Source organism: Melitaea cinxia, chromosome 17, assembly GCF_905220565.1.
Source record: "Melitaea cinxia chromosome 17, ilMelCinx1.1, whole genome shotgun sequence".
Lineage (NCBI taxonomy): Eukaryota > Metazoa > Arthropoda > Insecta > Lepidoptera > Nymphalidae > Melitaea > Melitaea cinxia.
In genome coordinates, this window is record NC_059410.1 from 2,965,320 (window position 1) to 2,988,223 (window position 22,904).

Consider the following 22,904-nt stretch of genomic DNA (forward strand, 5'->3'; position numbering starts at 1 on the left):
AAAGATAGGCTATATTTTATTTTGACATATGTAATTATTATATTTAGGAAAAAAATGAAGGCGATGCGAAGTTCACCAGGTCAGCTAGTTGTATATATAGCTCAGAAATGATATGTAGTTGTCTCTCGCTTGTATCGACTTGTATAAGTTAACAAATGTCAAATGTTTTTAATATTTAATAAAACAGTGTTATCAAAAACAAACTTACAAAGTTAAAACCTTACCGATTCTGCCTTTTAATTTTCGGATAATATTTTTATAACAAAATCAATAAATTTAATTACAAAAGTTTATTATAAATAAAATAAAGAAACAATATAAAATTATAAAATAAAAATGCATTTACATGAAATGGAAGTTAAGTTTGACTGTTAACATTAATTAAAACATTTAAATAATAACATAATAAAATAAAATACAATTAATAAAAATGAAAAAAAAAAATCTAAAGCTGGTCCCATACGTACGTTCAAACTACCACAAATTGAGCCTCAGTTGTAACAAAAAAAAAAAAGTTAAACGGACGGTGTATCCTTACCAGTCTGCTACGACTTCCGGTACCTTGGGTCATTAATACAAATGAAGGCAATGTAGACCGTGACGTGAAAAATAGAATAAATGCGGGATGGATGAAATGGCGACAGGTCTCTGGAACAGGATGTGCACACGAATGTGACGAGGAAAGATCGGAAAAGATCGGAATTAGAAATGAGCATATGAGGGGAAGTTTGAAAGTCACACCCAGGACGGAGAAAATGAGGTTAGCGTGGAGGGATGAACGCTATATTGGTAAAAGAACGTTAGGGATGAATGTCAAAGGACGAAGAGCGATCGGCAGGCCAAGAAAGCGATGGATGGATTGTGTGAGTGAGGACATGAGAAAGAAAAGAGTAAGCGTTGAAGTGACGAATAATAGAGAGGAATGAAAGAGGAAAAAATGTTGTGCCGACCCTACAGAAGTGGGATAAGGGCAGAGAGATAAACGGTTTACAGAAAGACAAACATTTTTTAAAACAATTTTCAACTTAAGATGTCTATAATAAAACAAGTGTATGTATGTATTTTAATTAAAATTTTATTCAACAGTTACAAAAATTGTGATGGAGTTATAGCCAAATTTAAACTGTTAAAAATATGTTGCCTGGCTTATTCGCTTTTGCTATAACTATGGAAAACAAACAGAATTTGATCAGTATAATTGTTTTATTAGGCCGCAATACAAAAAATGTTACTTTTATTTTAAAATTACAGTTGTGTTGGAATAAATCAATGACAAAATATGTGTATATTTGACAAATTCAAAAAAAGTGTGTATTTTAAATCTATTTGTTTGTTTTTCTGAGAGACAGCTTTTAGCTTGAAAAAAAAGTTCATACAAAATTCTTAAGCTTGAGTCACATACTCGTATTCGACATTAAATAAGACAAAAGTACAGAACCAGCATAAAGATTCTAAAAGCGTCAAATGCGCAATAGCACAACTACATTAATTATAAAATTTGCTAAGTTCATTTCTAATTTTTATCAACTATAATAAGCATGATTCAACGTGTTGCTCTAATAGTATGAGAGTCTTGAAGGGCTGGTCGCAGACAGGGCAATCGAAACGTAGAGGCGGGGGTGTCTTCTCTCGTACTTCTTTTGTATTATTGGTTACGATTTTCTTCTTTTTCCGAACCTTGTTATGAGTGTACAGTCTTTATTTCCGAAATTTAACTTAATTATCAAATAAATAAAAATAAAAAATAAGTTCGATTTGAAATATATTTATAGTGCTTTTAAGAATATGCTTGTTTGTTAACCTCACTTGACAGTACGTTATAAGTTCAGTTAAGCTTTAACTGTCAAAGGGGAAACAAACGCAATCTTATCATAAAAATATGTAAATAATAATTTAATCTAACTTTTTGCCCATACTCTGGTAATATATAAGACTGATATTTCACTGAAAAACTAGATTATATACCATAAAGCTATAGTCAAACACATGAAAGTGAAAAAAGGACTAAGAAAAAGTAGAGAAAATAAAATTAATTTTGGTATGATGTCTCTAGATAGCGAACCACATCTATTACTGAGTTTGATACTTAAAAATTATCAATTAATGTACATTTTTTTCTTCAAATCACGTAAACCTAATTAAAATTACAATGCACAAATTTAGTCTTTATAATCAAAACACAAAGGGGAATCTATGAAACAAAAACAAAATCCTGTATCCAATTGATGATATGATGATATTCTAAATATTTTTTTTAATGTCATATCATAAATCGAAAAGCTATGGAACGATGTACTCGACCGTGGCGCCGTCTATATCGATAGCTTAATTGGCTAGAGCACCGACACGGTCAGTCGGAGATGTAGGTTCGATCCCGAACGGTCGATTTCTGATATGACATTAAAAAAATATTTAGAATTCCCTAATGATTTAGTGGGTAACACAAAAATAAAATCGTACAAGATATGATGATATTCCAATGAAGATATATGTAGGGTATAAAAATTACAGACAAAAAAGTTTTTTGTTTAATTTTGAAATGCGTACGCTGATGGCAACACTTACAACGTCACCGGTTTGGTGAGCCTGGTACTGAGACCCATGCAAGAAAAGAGACGAATACGGGACGTTTTATTTTAAATAATTGTTTCATGGTTAGTTCATGTTTTATTGGTGTTGGTACCGCCATAAGTGGTACGCATACGAGGAACCCATAGTGAGTGAGTCTCAAGATCTCACTAGGTTCATTTATTCTGTTCGGTTTCGTTCATTGTTTTTATTTCCTCAGTTGAAGTAAAACTTCTTTATGTACGCTTAACTTGGGAAGCTGGTGAATGGGTGACGATAGCGTTACAAAAAGTGTGATCGGGCAAGGCGAACGGAAATTGAGAGGGAGATATAAGATAGAAAGAGAGTTACGTTTCGTATATCGTCATTCTTGTCACTCATGTGTCACTTAGTTAAGAACCGCTGTATAATAAGTCGAATGAGCTCCACTAGCGAGGGGTTTAACGACCTTTAACGTTATTTCAATGTTGCTATGTAATAATTAGCAAAATTTGTTTTTCCAAATGTGACTATAATATTATTTTGTTTTTAGGATAAAACTCACCGTGTTGCCAAGGTTTGTGATCGTGGTAGTGGTAGTGGTAGAGGAAGAGGGTGCGGTGGGTCGTTTGCTGGTAACACTCTTGTGTAGTCCCGGACTTAAGACGCGGATCTCTTCCAACTGAAAATATAGCCTTTGATTACGATCATTTTGCAGGTATTAAGGGTACATTACTTTCATTAATGGCCGAAATGATTGTATTCGTATAACTTTCGAGCCACTGCGCCAAATTGGATAATTCTTTTTTGTGTTCGTTATTTTCAGGATGGTTAATCAAAAAAAAAAAAACATGAAGTTAATTTAAAAAAAGAAAAAGAAGTACAATTTTTGGGGTACAGCATAGACGACGCCGCGTTGGCGCAACGGTTACAGCCATGGATTGTATCTGTTGCGTTGGCGGTTGCGGGTTCGATCCCTGCTCATGACAAACATTTGTATTGGCCATGCAGGTGTTTGCCGTGGTCTGGGTGTTTGTGCAGTTCTCCTGGGTCTCCCCACCGTGCCTCGGTTGTTATCATGTACACCTGATAGCGATCGTTACTCGTAGTAGGGAATATATCCGCCAACCCGCATTGGAGCAGCGTGGTGGATTAAGCTCTGATCCTTCTCCTACATGGGGAAAGAGGCCTATGCCCAGTAGTGGGATATTACAGGCTGAAGCGATAGTATGAAATTTCTGGCACAAATTTTAGAACGGTCCAAGTGGGGAATCCCCTCAATCTTAAAGGAGATCATAGCAATATACTCTCAAGTAATGTTGTGTTTCTGTGGTGAGTAAAGTAACCAGAGCTGCTGGGAATGCTTTAACAGAGGTAGGGCACAGCAGGAAATTTCCTACTCAAAATCTGGAGCGGCTCGACTGGGGTTGTACCTCGACCTTACTGAAAAACACAGCAAAAACACTGCTTTCAAGCAGTTTTGTGTTCCTATTGGACCTCAGAGGGATTGGGGATAGGGAAAAAAATCGCTTATCATCAAGTGAGCCGTATGCTTGTTTGTCGAGCTAGTTGTATATATAAAAATTGCGTTATATTATCAGCGAGGGTATAATCCTTGTTTTCGAGATGTTCATATTTACAGCAACTGCTTACCATCAGGAGGATCACACTTTGCAGCAACAATGCACTGGTATAAAACTGAAAATGTGAAGTTATTTTCCCAGTACAAATTTATTATTGCTATAACAAATATTAGTTAAAATTTTCATAGTGAATTTCTTTCAAAACTATTATAGTTTAGTGTAATTTATATTTTTGTTAAGGCGCTGTGTCTGTATTGCGTGTATGTTACCTGACTGGTAAGCTCTTGTATCTTCTTCTGCGCGGTTCTGAGGTCTGTGAGAATCGTCACTTTTTCACTGGCCATCTTCTCTCGAGCTTCGCGCTCAGCTTCGAAGTCACTCCTGGAGAATATTTTAATTTTAAGCATATATTTTTGAAGTAAAGTTTACCGCATGCTTTACTTGGAGAGTAAGCTAGTGAATGCGTGACGAGAGCGTTACGAAAAGTGTGATGGGGCGAGGCGAACGGAGCAAGAGGGAGCGGCACACATTTTCATTCTGTCTTTCTCTCATAGTTAGTTACGTTTCGTATATCTAAGAGACAGTGCAGGCCTATTGTGCAGACTAATTGATCACTCGTTTGAACTGATCACAGGACCGATGGCCGCTTGAACAGACATGTTCTGGAGAGGAATTTGATCTAGATCCGACAAATACTTTTTGACTCATCTCTAATAATGTCTAAATAATAATAAAGACTAGCCTGTTCGAACAGTTTGTGTCCTGCTTTGCGAGTTCGAATTCTGCCTGAGTCTGGGTGTAATATTTGTATTTATATATGAATTATTTCTATATATATTTATAAAAAAGGATATAGTTATAACAGTCTGCTGTTACCTGTAACACAAGCATTAAGTTGCTTACCATAGGAACAGAAGACTGTGTGTATGTTATAAGATAAAAAAAAAAGTGTATTTCATTGATTATTTTTTCATTTAACCATGTTGTATTACTTGTCTATATAAATGAAGTGGATTTTTGGTGAGAGTAGTGCAGGTGTAGGATGTAGAACCGGTGGAGGGTGTGGTGGAAGTGGAGGGTGCACTCACAGTCGGCCATACGAGTTGTCAGTATATCAGTGTGCTAGCGTATGCAGGTGGGGGTGTAGAGCAGGTGGAGTGTAGTGTAGTACAGACGGAGTCTAATATAGTGCAGGTTGAGCGTGAAGTTTAGGTGGGAGAGTAGAGCAGGTGGAGTGTAGTGTAGTACAGACGGAGTCTAATATAGTGCAGGTTGAGCGTGAAGTTTAGGTGGGAGAGTAGAGCAGGTGGTGTAGTGCAGGTTGAGAGTGTAGTGGTGGAGCTACCGGTAGGAGTCTGCCTGCGCGCGCAGCAGGTCACAGTCGGCGAGCTGCGCGCGCAGATCCGCCAGCTCCTGGCCGCGCGCCAGCAGCGCCGCCGACAGCTGCGCGGGCACCTGCGGGGGGGGGGGGGGGTTGAGTGGTGGGTACACTGACTATTATATTCTTTTATTGGCATAGTCATTCTACATTTAAACTATTATATTTTGATATGGGGTCGTTCAATAATCACGTCAGGATGGAAAGAGGAGCGGTTCAGGGAAACACGAAATATCCTTTGAGGCGAGACTGTTACGAGATATCACGTGTATTTATTTTTTAACTGACCCCATGTAAAAAGATTTTAGGGAATTATATCAACTTTACGTTTGACAAGATCAGACAACGTCTATCGAGCCAGTTAGTAAGAGTATAATAAAATGTATTAAAGAAATGTATGTACTATATACTAAGAAATAAATACACTTACATTTTCAGTATTGGAGACTGACTTCTTAAGGAGTTCATTAAAGTCTTTGAAGATACCTTCGAAAATTACCAGAGCGCCTCGAACTTGACCTCTGCAATTAATTTTTCATTTAACTGTTTACATTTTAACAATCAAATTAATTATTCACAAAATATCTTTTGGTAGACAATGGAAGTAACATAAAATCTTTTCTTCATATAACTAAATACATACAAAATCATTACTAAATTGTGCACATCTTAATAATACTCAATTTGCTAATTATGCTGCTAATAAGAAAATTCTATCAGAAATTATTGATAATTTATTTATTTATAGAACACGAACAAAGTATACACCATATTTCAAGTGCATATACAATAACAGTAGAGTCTGACTGTGACTCTAATTAAAGGTTATAGCTACATTACACTTGACTAACATACACTAATAACATACATAAATAACATACACATGGCAAGAACTTAAGATAGTGTTTTACAATTAAATTAACTACAATAAAAGATTAAAACAAAAGAAATCAAAGAATTAAAGAGAAATAAATTGTAAAAATACTATAAACTGATCACTTTGCTGATAATTACAATTTAATAATTATTTTAAATTTAAAATTTGTGTCGTTAAAAATATTAATTCCAGATTTTTTGAAATAATGCTGTGGGATCTCATCATTCATCATCATAATTATTAATATATTTCTGTTAAATCTTCAGTCACCATAGAATAACATGAAACGCATTTTGAAATTTCCAAAAAATCTAACATCTTTAGACGTTAATAATTTTCTATGAGAAACCCACTTCCAAATTAAAATTCTATCAGAAACTCACGATAATATTATTAATCACTCATCATCATTTTAGCCTAATACAGTCCACTGCTGGACTTAGGCCTCCACAAGTTGGCGTCAAAAATTGCGTGAGCTCATGTGTTTTGTCCATATTCACCACGCCGGGCAGGCGGGTTGGTGACCGCAGGACTGGCTTTGTCACACCGAAGACGCTGCTGCCCGTCTTCGGCCTGTGTATTTCAAAGCCAGCAGTTGGATGGTTATCCCACCATCGGTCGGCTTTTTAAGTTCCAAGGTGGAAGGTGAACTGTGTTATCCCTTAGTCACCTCTTACGACACACACGGTAAGAGGGGGGCGGCTATATTCTAACTACCGTAACCACACAGTAAATAGTAATATAATTAATAAACTTACATATTACTGACAACGGCCTTGTGCTGTTTGTCTAACATTTGCCTCAGATCGGTGAGTCCAGATTTAACCATGTCTATCGAAGCCCGCTCCAATTTATAGTCTTGAAGGCTTGCGACCACACCTAACGAATGAACCAAACTATCGGATAACCTGAAATAATAGTTTTGAATTAAGTTTAAATTTCAACAAAAATAATCTATACAAATATTTATAAAGTAGTGGTGTTTGTTCGTTTGTTTAAACGAGCTAATTTCAGAGATTACTAGTCTGAATTGTTAAATTTGTATGAGATTGAAAGGCTATATAACAACGCGAATGAATCCACGGGACACATCTAGTGCTGTTATAAGAGTAACTTTTCATTTGAAGTAGCTAAGAGAGCAATTGAAAATTACGCTTAAGTTACATTAAAATAATTGTGTTTGCTCGCAAAGGAAAAAAACCGATTTCAATTACATCGATAAGTAAATACAACGGAAGTAGTCGAAAAAAATTAACAAATGCACTTGTCGTAACTACGACTTTCGAGGGTTTCCCTCAATTTCTCTGGGATTCCATCATCAGATCCTGGTTTCCTTAGCATGGTACCACACTTAAAAAGAATTATCAAAATCGGGTCATAAACGACTATTATCCCCGAACATAAATAAATAAATATATATAAAGTAATTAACTTAATGCTTGTGTTATAGGTAACAGCCGACTGGTATAACAACATATTTTTCTTTTTGATAAACATACTTATAAATAATAATCGAATTAAATAACGCCATCTATCGCAACCAAATGGCGTTATTAGAAAACATTACACCTTTAGACTTTACGTGATAGATGGCGTTACGAGAAACGTAACGAGGTCATTCGTTCAGTGGATTTTACTCCTCGTATTTTGTTTTCATACCCTCAGTATTATTTCCGGCCTTCTATAAAGATCGATTCTTATGAAGTAATCTTCAAATACTGTTACTTGTGACATTACATTAGCATAACAGTCTAAGATCCGAACTCGACGAGATCTTCACCCATCTGCTTGATGGATAAAAATTATTTTACATTTACTAAAGTAAGTTAAATATATATGCGAAAGGCCAGGTGATTTTAAGACAAATCTTTCGCTATAAATTGTTTTTTTTAGAAAATATTATTATTAAACAGGGGAAGAGAGGGGGTAGCCACACGGCACGAAGATGTGTAGATTAAAAAATTTATTCATTAAATAGACGTGTGAAGTTCTTCTCTAGTTCGGATCTTCTACTATAAGCCACAATGATGTTTTAATTTTATGTTGATGGAATCACTGATAACCTTATTAAAACCTTCCGTGTGACTTAAGAAACATACAAAAAAATAAATTAGCCGGAGTAGCCCGAAGATAATTTAAATTTTAGTTTTAATGATTACAATATCAGTATGAATCTTACCCATTAGTCAATGCGTTGAGGTATTCGGAAAGGTGTTTGAGGGTCCTGTCGTATAACTTCACATTAGCCATGTATGTGGAATATTCTGATGACGATTCACTTTCGGTGGTAAGCATCAAGTCTACTGGTTGGAATACCTACAGGTAAAAAAAAAACAAATGTAACAAGCTCACAGGTCACAGTCTAACAACAACCTCTCTGGTGCAGACACCTAAACACCGAGCTTTGCGGGTTCGATTCCAGTTTGGGATGGATATTTGTATTTACGAATATTTCTTTCCACGCTGTCCTGCAGATCACGTTGAGTTGTCTGTATGGGTTACACTCAGCAATGTAATGTGAATGAATTTCTATAATTTAGATTATTTCTTGTGAAATTGCTATTTTTGCACACATCGACATCCGAACTTCTGCCTATATATACTTACAATTGTCTCAAAAATTCAGTGTTAAAACGACATTTATTAGGTTTGGTTTACCTCATGACTTCCCCTCACATGTCGTCTTTCACTGAACTTATAAACTGTACACAGTACACCATCGGACCCGGTTGATCAGAAACAGCTGATAGTGTTCATTATTCATATCAGAAAACATATCAGCTAACATGCAATGGAGCAGAGTGGTGGATTAAAGTCCAACCATTTTCCTACATGCAGAAAGAGACCTATGCCCAGAAGTGGGATTATTATGGGTTGAATCAATCATAACTAATTATAAAGTACAGATACAGGTTTAATGTATAATATATTATTGACCTTTACTCAGTTACTTATACTGAGGTAAGGCGCAGTAGGGAATATCCTGCTCAAAATCTGGAGCAGCCCGACTGTGGAAGTAACTCGAACTATCAAATAAGCTGCTTGCTCTCAAGCAGTGTTGTGTTCCTGTGGTGAGTAAGGTGACCAGAGCTCCTGGGGGAATGGGGGGTAGGGTCGGCAACGCACTTGCAATGCTTCTGGTGTTGCAGACGTCTATAAGCTACGGTAATCGCTTACCATCAGGTGAACCCGTACGCTTGTTTATCGACCTAATAATATAACTCACCGTCTTTTGGACGTCCTTTATCTTGTCATTCAGTTCTTGTATGTGATCCTTGTACATTTTAATTGTCTCTATTGTTCCGGACTTGTATTGTACGAACTCCAACTAAAACAACAATGTTATTATATGTAACATTTTCTTATAATTCTTCTGCTTTTCTTCTGGGTGATTAATATATATTTATCTATATAATGTAATAATTGTATGCATATATCGAAAAAAGTATGTAATTATATCAATGGGTTGTTGGTTTGTCCATAAAATATTCTCTTTGTTTAGCATTATGAGGTACTAGCTTTTACCCGCGGCTTCACTCGCATTGATTTTTTTTTTAATAAAAAGTATTTTATGTTACTTCTAATACCTCCAAGAATATATATACAAAGTTCCATGATGATCGGTTAAGCGCTTTTTGCGTGATAGCGTAACAAACAAACATACATTCACATTTCACAGATGATAAGAGGGTCTAGAGATATTTTATTTATTTTTTTCAATTATTTTTTTTATAGCTTGACAGTTCTTAGATTTTATAATGATAAAGTTACAAGTCCTCCAGCGCCCTCTTCCGGCTCTGTTTAAGGAATGCTAGATCTCGATATAAAACAAAGATTCACTCAAACTGTGTCAAATCATGTCTCCTACGTGATTTGACACAGTTTGAGTGAAATCCCCAAAATCCCAAGTTAGTAGAATATAAAACTGTAATAAATATATGTTAAGCATAAATCGTCTACATCTATCGAAAAATTATTTTCATAAAAATATCGTCATCATCATATTTCAGCCTATCAAAGTCCACTGCTGGACATAGGCCTCCACAAGCTCGCGCCAAAAACAACGTGAACTCATGTGTATTGCCTATAGTCACCACGCTGGGCAGGCGGGTTGGTGACCACAGGGCTGGCTTTGTCACACCGAAGACGCTGCTGCCCGTCTTCGGCCTGTGTATTTCAAAGCCAGCAGTTGGATGGTTATCCCGCCATCGGTCGGCTTTTTTAAGTTCCAAGGTGGCTACGGCACTGTTGTGTGACTACGGCAGTAAAGAATATAGCCATCCCATTTCTTCCCGTGGGTGTCGTAAGAGGCGACTAAGGGATAACACAGTTCCACATAAAAATATACATTTAAATTATTATTGGAAACTGTTTTGGTAATGATTTTTTAAATATGTGCTATGTATAAAATTTATTATGATCTGTTTGTTTCCATAAAATAAATAAATATAAAAACCAAATGAGGTTTGATATCATCCTTATGTAAAAAGTTTTTATATATGTGGATACGCCACAAAAATATCCGGCATCAGTACAATCAGTACTTACTTTAATATTCTCCAAGTCGTGTATCTTTATCTGAGCTTTCTTCAGTTCGTTCATCAACGCAAAGTTCTTTGTCTCCAGCTGTTGTATAACTTCATCTCGTTTAGCGACCTCTTCTGGAGATATATTCTGAAGCATAGAGTATTATATATGTAGGTAACAAAAGTATTGCCAGAAACTACTGTCAGTGTCCTTATATAAAACAACCAAACAACCTTATATATTAGAAGGAAAAAAAAAAAAAAAACATTTTTTACAGACTCAAAAAGAAGATTTTGTATTGGATTGTATTTTTTTTTGTGTGTTACGTAACTTTTTACTGGGCGTAACGATTTTGATGTTTCTTTTTTTATCCGAAGCAAGTACCAGCTTTTCGTGTGTTGCCATTAAAAGATCTGACCAATATTCAAGTTAAAGATAATAATGCGTATTTGTCGTTTACTTGTCGATATACATTCAAATAAACACAATTATTATTTTGTTAAATTAAAGGTATATTTTGAAATCACCTGCGCCTGATGTGTTACCAAATAGATTGACTGATGTATAAACTTAATACATAATACTTATTTCAATGTATAACTAAGCTGTATGTTTCTAAAATAAATAATATAAAAATACCTTTTTTATTCTAATCACATTTTACATATTCATCTATTTAATGTTGCGCCAAATGTAATTTAATAATATTTTTAAAGTTAACGGGGAATAAATAAATAATTGTTATTATATAAATTAGCGAATATATATTCCATACATGTAGTAAAATGTATATAAAGTACTCACCGAGCTACAAGACTTCAATTTACTATCCAAGTCGTCAATAGTGGTCATCAGTTGCTGTACTTTTTGCACATGCTCCTCGTCTTTGCTTAACAATTGAAGCTAAAATATATACAAATATTGAAATACAAGTAACAAAATTAATTTTAAATGATGGGTAGGTGAACAATAACTGGCCCAGGAGTTCTGGGAGGATGTTAATGTGGATCGCATCGAATGATACCGTTCCACTTTAAACTGGGGTAGGGCACAGCAAGAAATATCCCGTTCCAAATATGGAGCAGCCCGACTGGTGTAGTACCGCGACCTTACAGAAGATCACAGCCAAATAATACTGTTTTCAAGCAGCGTTGTGTTCCTGTTGGTGAGTAAGGTAACCGGAGCTCCTGGGGGAAATTGGGGATAGGGTCGGCAACGCCCTTGTGATGCTTCTGGTGTTGCAGACGTCTATAGGCTACGGTAATTGCTTAACCATTAGGTGAACCATACGCTTATTAGCCAGTCAAGTTAAATATAAAAAAAAACTTTCCAAGTACTCCGACCCACCTCAGCCCGGCCCAGCTGTTCCCGGAGCTCATCCATCCCCCGCGTCGACGCCTCCAGCTGACATTTCAGCCTCTCGTTATCTGCTATCACCTTCAATAAACAATTACATTGTAATGGGTTACTAGTATATGATGTTGAGAGGAGAGACGGTGGAGGGACGAGGTATGGTGAGGAGAGTGGGTGTGATCGGACGAGAAGCCATTTCTATTAAAATTTGTATGTGTCATGTAGAATGTAGAAAGATTGGAGATTCATCCACCGAGCTCCTCCACTGCGAGTTGGTGAATATATTCCCTACTGTGAGTAGCAATCACTATCAGGTGTGTATGATTACGTCCGGGACCGACGGTTTAACGTGCTCTCCTAGGTGGGGAGACCTACAAGGACAAACATCCAAACTGGAAAGGACTGGTTCAGATTGAAAAATTATTTTTGTGTTGGATACTCCATTTACCGAGAAAGGTTATATATAGGCCATATAATATTTAAGTATATGTGATACCGCGGCTATTCGTCTAGTCATAATTACCTCCCGTCGTTGATTCTCAACTAGCTCCAGTTGTGCAGTGAGCTTATTGATGGTGTCATCATCAGGAGAGGTCACAAATTCGATCTCTGACGACTTACTCTCACCAGTTTTATTGTTAACTTTTACCGCTTCTTCTAGCAAGCGAGTGTGTTTCCGCTTTAGACGTTTATTTTCTTTTCTGAGCTAAAAAAACAATTCACATTTATATAAATTTTAAGTTTTAAACAGACAAAATATGGATACAATATATTTGGAATAAAAAAAAAAAAAAAAACGCTTTTCACTCAACATCTTTCCAGTAGACAACATAGGCAATACAATCACAAACGCCCTTCGCGTATGGAAAATCAAGCTTGAGATAATAAGACGACTGTGCAAATCCGTCATCAGGGAGCAATAATTGTACGATAATTGTTACTTAAATGTTAAAAATCTTAAGAATAAAAATAAACATTCTACATTTATAAAATACATTTATTGTTGTATATACTTAACGCAAGCGTGATTTTTTTTAAAGCCTATATGTGTGAGTGCGTGTGTTCGAGTGTGTACTTGTGGGTGCGTGTGAGTGCATATGGGCGTGTGAATGCATGTGCGTGCGTGTGCGAGCGTGTTATGTATTTTTGTTTATGTCTGTAGCCATTCATATCTTACTTACTTTCTCAATGAGTTCCATTATTTCTTTAAATTTTTGTGTATGTGACGAGTGCGTTTCTAGCGCTGAATCTTGACACTCGGATATCAACATCAGCTGCTTCTTCATAGTATCGTTGTTCTGTTTCAAAGTCTCTTTAAGTACCATATTCTCATCCAGCAACTCTGCATAACATCTTTGTAACTCTTCTGTACTCTTTTCGTCCGTTACTAACGTACTGGCTGCCATCATACTACTCGGAGATGGCTGTAATGTATTTGTAAATATATAAACTTTAATAATAAATATGATTTGACCATCGGCACAGTTTGTAGTGACCCTACTTTTTGCTCTGGGGATTGTGGGCTCGATTTCTGCCCCAAGTCTGAGTGTATTAATTTATATATTATGTTATTTTTCTATCTATTATATAAAATTTAAAAAAAAAACCTCATGCTACAATGTTACAAACCAACGTTTGCGGGGGTCACCTAGTTTATGTTAAAAAATCTTACTCAGTTTAAATTAATTAAAACCTTAACCCAATAGTACGTTTATCGAAAAAAAAAAAAAAAAAAAAAAAAACTGACTTGGTATATCAGTTACCTATAACCCAAGCATTAAATTACTTACTTAAGGAACAGATAGTAATGTGTTTATGTTGAGGTTATATTACCTACATAGATACCTATACATATAACTAAGCGTGTGAGAAAAAAAGAAAAATAATGTAATAATTTTGCAAACTGTTATTATTCTTATTAAATATTATAAAATCTTGTATTTGGATATCCAAAAACACACTTATTAATAGCATACAGACAAAGGTTTTTCATGAAAGGGGATCAAACTACACAAGTCATTATGTTTTATGCTTTCAAAGGCAAGCTAAGAAATCGTCTTAGTCCCGAAGTCATGAACCTCTTGCAGACAATTAAAAAACAAATGATTGAGAGATCCTTCCTCCAAGCCACATTCACATAAGGAACTGTCACGAATGCGCAACTTAGCCAAGAACACAGATGTGCAGGAGAAACCCAATCATATATGGATAATTATCGACGTACATATTTTACCTAAGTCGGAGTATTTAAAAAACCATGGCTTGATAGGAATACACGACTAGATACACGATTGTCAGAGACCGAGGAAGGGTAGCAATTTTAGAATCAAGGAAATCTGATCCGTCCGTCTGTCCGTTTGCATCTCCAAACTTGGAGATCATGTTGATAAGAGCGCAAACCATAATCTCAATTAAATTATCATTAGAAGTTTGGGATCGGATCAATTATTTGGGGATTAGGAAAAGCACAACCGTAAGGTATAATCTATGAATGCCATAACACCCTGATGCAGGTACTTCGTTCTAATACGTTCTTACTACGTTCTTTACTGTCCAGGTGTAGCGGCTTACCGGGCACAACATCTTGGCACCCTGAAGACACTTTGGAGATCTTCAAAAAGACTTCTAAAGTTTCTGGAGGAGCTTGGGTGGCAAGAGTGAATCGGATCACTCCCAAACACGCAAAATAGGCGCAAAGTCGTCGAGTTGCGGAAACCAGCCCGTGTTAACCATACCATACCAAGCACAACCGTTAGGCATGGTCGATTTAGGAGAGTTGGTGATGGAGTAATGAGCATAAACATCATAAGAGGGGCGCAAAGGGGTTCTGAACACCGTTTTACAGTAGGATGTAGAGGGGGAATGGTAGGCGAGCTTTGGGATTGGTAAGTGATTTGAGGAGAAGGCTCTATAGCAGAGCTTTGGGATTGGTGAGTGACTTGAGGAAAAGGCTCTAGCCTAGGCGGTGCTTGAGAAGCTGCAGCATAGGATAGACGGGACAGATGAGGGACACGTGATGAAGCTGTGTAAATGATAGAAGAAAGAAGAATGTATAAAGATATGTAACCAATACTCTCTTTGCTCATAATTAGTTTGATTTGTTTTTGCCTTTCATGCTCCAGACATTTTGATCAATCTGTAGCCCAATGATTACCTCTGCAGAAAAGACAGGAGACATTTTCATCTGAGATACAGCAGGTTTCGCCAGAGTGAGGTTGAGTTAGCAAATAAATTTGCTAGATCACCTGACAAAAAATCCACAGAAATCTTATTTCTGCCTAGGTTTTGCCTCCGTTAACAATTCCATTTATGGAGATTTTATGAAGAAACTGGGCGAAATTGAGAAGGCGAATGGATTGACCAGGTTTTTGCACAGATTCCAATTTAGTGATATGAAGAAAAAGGGACCTTTATCATCCTGATTATAAGCAAATTTAATACCTGTGAAATCTGGATTAGTATACGTGTCTTGCACAGAGGCAAACGAAGAGAAGCTTTTTTAACACTTTCGGGGTCAGGATCCATTGACAAGCGTCTTTTATCCGCCAACAGCGTCACCTCCTCATCAGGCGGAGGTGAAGCGTTCCACTCCATATTAAGGACTACCACTTATTACACAAAAAAGCACTACTATACAAAACAAACCGGCACAGTACACAAAATATAACAATAAACACAAAAATTTCCACCAAATAACAGGAAAGATACACTAGTACGTGTTGACTCTCACCTACCCTTAATCAAAAAAAAAAAAAACAGCAAGAAATTGTGTGTCGTTTTAAATAGTCATGATCTACATAATAATTGTATTACAGGACAAGATGAGATAGATAACAAATAATTGTGTAACATAATGTAAAAAAAATTATATTTATTTTATTATTTTTTAATATCATATCAAAAATTGACCATTCCAGCGTGGAGCGAACCTGCATCTCCAAATGACCGTGTCGGTGCTCTAGCCAATTAAAATATGGAACGATGTACCAGCTAGATCGTAATTTTTGATATAATGATTTTATATTTGGTCTAAGAAACCGACATTTAGAATTTCCTAATGTGTGGGTAACACAAAAATAAAATCGTACAAATTAAATTTATTTGTAAGAGATTCTAATAAACAAACATTAACTCACATTATCTCCAAGGCTGAAGTGAGCCTTAAATGCCAGGTTCACTTCTAAAGATAAGTCTTTCATAGCATCCTCTATTTGTGATTTATCCAGCTCAGTGTGGAAATCCACGTTATCTTTGCTCGTGCTCGCCTCATCCATGACGGTCGTAGGGGAAGAACGGAGGACAATTATAAAAGAGTCATCGTCTATTTCAGATTTTTTCGACATTTTGTATCATAACACCTGTAAGAAGTAATATATTTTTAAAATATACAATTTTAAATAAAGAAACAGAGTAAAAAGGTAAGGTAATAGTTTGTAATTATTTTCGTGTGTATTAATATTATAAATGAAATATAATAACAATATAAATAGTTCAATCTTACCAATGTTGCCGATTCAGTTTTACAAATTTTTATGCGTCACAATCACAAGTGCCTGATACTGATGAAAATCACAGATGAACGATATTTTTGTTAGAATATAAAACGATGCAATTTCAGATTTTATCAACAAATTTGCATTATCGTTTTTAATTTCTACTTGTTGTTGTTTTAAAATTTATCCCCAATAGGGAAAGGCAAAGGACTATAATCCATACAGCCTAGTCTGAATTTGTAAGTTTCGTTCTGATATATCAAAAGGCCGGAGCCAAGTCTGAAGTAACTTTATTGTTCTTCTGATTCGATGACTGGTAGAGTAAGGCCGAAACCAAGTCTGAAATTTCATATTTTCGTCTACTCTTCTTTGTCTATAAGTGATAGTCGAGGTCGAAACCAAGTCTGTAATAGGCCGAAGCCTGAAATATCAAAATAAAATTTCACATCCGATGAATGAAGGTCCTGATCCTGTTTCAAATATCATTGATAGTATTGCAAATAAATTCAAATATACTAGTATAGTTATCCAAATTAGTCAATAAATCTTGTGTATTGCGCGGGACATTTTTTGGTCCAGAAGTTGATAACAAGTTGGCTATAAATAAGAGGCGTTCCAGATTAAAAGCGGAGCATTCAAAAAATATGTGATCTAAAGACTGTGTAGAGTTGTTGGTGCAATGTGGGCAAACGGGCGATGAGATGATACGCATACGATTCAAATGTGCATTAAATCTGCAATGTCCAAATCTCAAGCGGCATAGTATTGTATAATATTTTCTGCTTCTATGTTGATGCGATTTAGTAAACCAAGGACTTTTTCCAATATCTTGATTTATCTGAGCATACCAAGATCCTTTTCTTAACAAGGTTTGTCGCCAAAGATCACGCCAATCAGATAGGATTTTTGATTTAATAGCAACTAATAGATCAGTGTATGGTACGGCAACATTCTCATCAACAGGGCTGCCGCTGTCACTGTCAACAATTGAACGTGCCAGAAAGTCCACATGTTCATTTCCCCTTACTCCTATATGTGAAGGTGTCCACAATAATTTGATGTTGTAGTTTCTTCTGGATAGTTGATAAAGGAGATGTCTTATTTCTAAAATGATGAAGTTTGTATTAGCACTGAATTGATAATTATCTAAAGCCTTTAGAACGCTCATACTGTCAGTAATGATCAGCCAATATTGATTAGTTTGTTTTTTAATGAATTCTAGGGCAGCAGTAATTGCTAGAGCTTCAGCTGTAAATATTGATATCTCCTTTTTCAATCTGACGCCTTGGCCAAACTTCAGATGAGGTACATAATAGGCCATGGAAACATTTATATCATTTTTTGATCCATCTGTGTAAACTTGTTTGAACTTATCAGAGTATTGTGCTATGAGGTTGTAAACTTCCTGGCGCTCTTTTAGCTTATGGTCAATAATAATATCGATTTGATTAATAAGACAGTCAAACTCCTTTTCGTAACACATCCAATTGCTAGAACTGTGTATTTTGTGTTGGTTATTTAGATTTAACATGAATGAATATTCGAAGAGAATAAATGGGTTATTAGAAGTTAATGGAGCATTTACAGGATATTTACTATGTAAGTAATTAAGCTTTTTAATTAGAGGATGATTACTAATGGAAAACAGTTTTAGCAAAAAGCAGTATTTCAAATATTTAAATCTAAGGTGTAAAGGGGAAATGTTGCACTCGACCTGTAACGAATTAATTGGGGTTGTTTTCATGGCGCCAGTGATAAGTCTCAGGCTGTGATTTTGAATAATATTTAATTTGTTAACCAACTTGTCATTAGCAGAAAAACATAGAAATCCATATTCAAAATGACTGCGTACAAGAGATTTATATAGGGTAAGAAGGATTTTTGGATCAGAACCCCAATATGTTTTTGCAAGAGACTTTAAAATATTAAGAGCCTTAAGAGCTCTATCAACTATGTGGTCTACATATTTGTTCCATGATAAGTTATTCATGAATATAACACCTAAAAATTTAACTTCATTTGTGATAAGAAGAGATATATTATTATAGTTTATTTTAATTCTTTCAGACCCTACTTTATTAAAAACGATGACTTTAGACTTTTCAAAGCTAATGTCCAATGCAAGATAATTAAAATAAGAATTTAATTTAACTAAAGCTTCGTTTAACTTAAGATTTAGGGTAGTTATATTATTACTAGAACAATAGACTACCAAATCATCAGCAAACTGTAAATTGTATATATGAGAGCCTAGAATTAAGTTTAATCTATGTATATAAAGTGTGAAAATCAATGGACTCAAAATGCTACCTTGACATGTACCTTTATGAGAAAGCCTTGGACCAATAAGTCTATTGTTATACTTAACAAATACCTTCCTACTGTGCAAAAAATTAAAAATCCATTGTATAACTTTTACAGGTAAACCAATCGCAGCTAATTCCGTGGATAGAATATGATGGTTAACATTATTAAAGGCTCCAACTACATCGAAGAAAACTCCAGCGAGAGCTTGCTTTGATTGTATAGCATTATAAATATCAAGATGTAAGTGAGCAATGCTCTCCCTTGAAGACCTGCCTCTTCTAAAACCAAACTGATTAGAAGGTAAAATATGATTAGACTCTATGAAATGTTCCAATCTTTGTTTTAAAAGTTGTTCAAATATTTTTCCCATGCAAGAAGTCAATGCTATAGGTCTATATGAATCAAAGTTAAACTTGTCCTTGTTGGGTTTTAAGATAGGTACTAAACAATCAACCTTCCAATCCATAGGAATAAGATTATGCTCCCAAAGAAGATTCAGGATATTTAATAAAATTAGTTTAGATTGAGAAGACAGGTGTTTAAGCATTTTATATGAAATGTAGTCAAGGCCAGGTGTAGAGTCTTTTCTGGATGAAATAGCAGAATTTAATTCGACAATGGTAAAAGATTTTATAATAAAATTTTGATTAGGAAGAATATGGCAGAAAGAATTAAGATTAAAGGCTGGCTCTACAGTATCTGGAGTATATTTTTTGAGAAAATCAAAGATCCAAGAATAGTCAGAGTTGTTATGGGAAGGTGGAAAATAGCTTTTGTTAAATTTTCGCATATACGTCCAAATGACTGATATAGGAGTCGATCTGTTAAATTGTTCACAAAGTTTTATCCAACTGTTTCTTCTCTCATTTCTGATAATATATTTTTTGGTGGCTTGTAGTCTTTTAAAATTAATGTAATTAGCCTCAGTGGGATCAGATTTAAAAGTCAAATAAGCGTTTTTGCTATTTAATACGGCTTTGGTGCAATTGAAATTCCACCAAGGAAGAAGTTTTTTTTTTTTATTTAAGTTAGAAGGAGAGCATGAAGATAAAGCTGTATTAACCAAAGAGTGCTTAGAAATAGAAGATGATTTCCACAGTGCTGAGTGTAAAATATCTGTAAATTTTGTGTAGTTATGAAGGGGGTCTTGTGTATCAAGAGAAAATTCAGTGAGCAATAGTTGGACATTTAAATTATAAATGTTCCAATCAACGTTGTTCAGGTTAGGGAAGCAGGGTAGTGAGCTACTATTGGGAATAGGAGTGGCATTGTAATGATTGTTATTAAGTAAAATTTTTGTGATTACAGGAAAGTGGTAGCTGCCTAAGGGATCGTCATGTACTGACCAGTCACACTCTAGAGCCAATGAAGGTGATACTATGGTTAAGTCAAGAGCATTCTGTCTCCATATGTGCGAACCAACAGTGGTCATACTTCCGTCATTAAGTATAACCAAATTATTGTTATTGATAGACTCTAAAATATCTTTGCCTCGACAATTAGAAGTAGAACAGCCCCAGGCTGAGTTTAGGCCATTAAAATCTCCTGCTAGGAAGATTGGTTCTGGTAAACTTTTAATTAACCTGTCTAGTTTAGATTTAGAAAAAGCAGGATTGCAATTAGTTGGACTGTAAAAGCTTATGATAGTAAGTTCTTTGTTGCTAGAGTATTTTATACGAACAACAACATTTTGAATGGAGTCATCATAAAAAGTATCAATTTTAGAATAAGAAATAGAGCTATGTATTAATATGGCTACGCCATTGTGGGTGTTTCCTGAATCAAGACGAATTACATTGTAATGACGTATCTTAAATTTTTGACAAGGCTTTAACCAAGTCTCACAAATTAACGCAATGTGAATATTTTTGTCCAAAAGGAAATAATTAAAAATATGTTGATTGTGTAGAATACTCTGAGCATTCCATTGCACAATATTTAAAGTATCCATAAAGTACAAATTATTTATTAGTAACCTTTTTTAATGTATCTTGCAGGACATTTTTAATATTTTGGGAAGAGATAGGTATTTCATTATTTTTGTTTAGTGTTATAAGTTTTACTAAAGCTTCTGTAATAGATTTGAGTATTATTTCGGAATTTAAAAGAGATAAGAACTGATCAGTTTTGTTTAATGATGGAAAGTGAGAGCTGTTTAAAACATCAACAAAGCTTTTTTTCTGAAATTTATCTCTGTTAAGCTGGATTTTTTCTTTTTTAACAGGGCATGCAGGGGATATGGCAATGTGATTGCCAGAGCAGTGACAGCAACTGGCTGCAGTATAAGGAGTCTGACAATCTTTAAAATTGTGACCTTCGCCACAAATGCTGCATCTTTGTGAATTTTTACAGAATTTTGCAATATGACCATATCTTAAACACTTTAGACACTGCTTTACTGGCGGGATGTACTGCCGTACTTCGAACCGCCAGCTGTTGAGGTCCACACTATCTGGTAAATTGGGACAGGAAAAGGTTATAGAAATTGTTTTTGTGGGGATTAATTTTATTTCTCCATTTTCTCTTACACGTCGCATAAATCTACGTATAGATATAATATTTTTCGTGCTAGTTAGAGCTGAATATATTTCTTTATTGGATAATTCTATAGGCACATGAGAAATTACCCCAGTGACCTCTGTAGCGGCAGCCGGAAGGGAAGCTTTAAGTTTGTACCCATCAAGATATTTTTTGTTGCCTAAGACCGCGTTAGCAAAAGCAGGTCTATCAAAGATAACTCCAACTTTACTTTTATTAATGCGTTTTAGTTGTTTCACGCCTTTATTATATTTTTTTATGCTATTAGCGAGTGTCATCATGTCTCTTGTTCCGATTGGCTTGTCAGCCTCTGTACTCTCCAGGAATACAATATAGTCAAAATTACCCCCGTTCTCAGGGTAGTGCCGCACGTAATCGGCTACCCGAAACGGGGCATACCTTTCGGCGTCTGTTAGCTCAACAGATTTTATGGACTCGGAGTCGGAGCTCAACGAGTCGTCCTCAGCGTTACCTTCCTCCTTCTTTTTCCTTTTCTTACTTCTCCCCATCTCTTGATTAATTTATAAGTATTTATTTATAAAAAACTCCAGTGAATGAATTATAAAATTAATAAAATATTTTTGAAAAAAAAAAAGACCGCCTTTTCACTTCAAAGTTCCCGCGCTTTTCACAGCTGCTCTTGGTATCAATTAATTTCTACTTGATTTCCTATTTTCCACCAATGACTGCAGCATCAAGTGACAACTGACACCATAGATTATACACTGACACCTCCGTATTTTATTATTATACTCTTTGAGTGTCACTGATAAACTGAGTCATAGAGTAGAATAAATATTAAAAGGAAAACTGATTTAAAATGAATGGTGGAAGGTGGACTATAGAAAAAATATTATAAAGGTAGGTAGTAAAATTGTTCAGGCTAAATATGTATGTATGTACCTATATTTTTAATAATGAATTATATTGTCCTTAAGCTATTATATTTTGTAAAGAATGTACTTTAAAAATTAAAACAAAAATATACACATTATAGTTTTCATTCTTTTAAATCGGCCACTTCGAGGTAAGATACAATAAATGTTTTATTTAAATAGGTTAACAATAAAGAGCAAAAGGATACAAGGAGGAAATACAAAGGAGCATAGGATAGGTACGTATTTCAAACTTCTGGAAATTTAAAAATTATAGACTCTATATCAAATGCTTCGTAAGTAATGTAATTTCTACTTCGGTTAGTCGTGGGTCGTAACGTCTTTTATGTGTAATCGGTTATACGTAGTTTCGTGGATACGCGTAACTAGTTTCGAAACTGCTTATTTTTCGTAACTAGTTATTTC

General features: G+C 35.2%; 1 protein-coding gene across 1 annotated transcript; it reads right to left on the reverse strand.

Moving 5' to 3' along the window:
* Nucleotides 1–1,313: 1,313 nt before the first annotated feature.
* On the reverse strand, nt 1,314–16,907 carry LOC123661799 (optineurin). The gene is made up of 15 exons (XM_045596739.1): nt 16,767–16,907; nt 16,402–16,623; nt 13,447–13,689; nt 12,789–12,971; nt 12,260–12,349; nt 11,717–11,815; nt 10,934–11,059; nt 9,612–9,713; nt 8,565–8,701; nt 7,144–7,293; nt 5,933–6,029; nt 5,476–5,585; nt 4,400–4,511; nt 3,113–3,229; nt 1,314–1,677 (listed from the first exon to the last, which is right to left on the reverse strand). The coding sequence occupies exons 2-15, from the start codon at nt 16,606–16,608 to the stop codon at nt 1,528–1,530; spliced, it is 1,923 nt and encodes a 640-aa protein (XP_045452695.1). The 5' UTR covers nt 16,609–16,623; nt 16,767–16,907; the 3' UTR covers nt 1,314–1,527.
* Nucleotides 16,908–22,904: the final 5,997 nt, after the last annotated feature.

Excerpts from the sequence above, each read along its gene's own strand:
- LOC123661799 (XM_045596739.1), bottom strand. The coding sequence starts at position 16,608 with ATGTCGAAAAAATCTGAAATAGACGATGACTCTTTTATAATTGTCCTC. Across the intron at positions 6,030-7,143 it reads AAGGCCGTTGTCAGTAATAT|AGGTCAAGTTCGAGGCGCTC; the intron begins GTAAGTTTATTA and ends AATTAATTGCAG. Across the intron at positions 5,586-5,932 it reads CCAATACTGAAAATGTAAGT|GTGCCCGCGCAGCTGTCGGC; the intron begins GTATTTATTTCT and ends CCCCCCCCGCAG.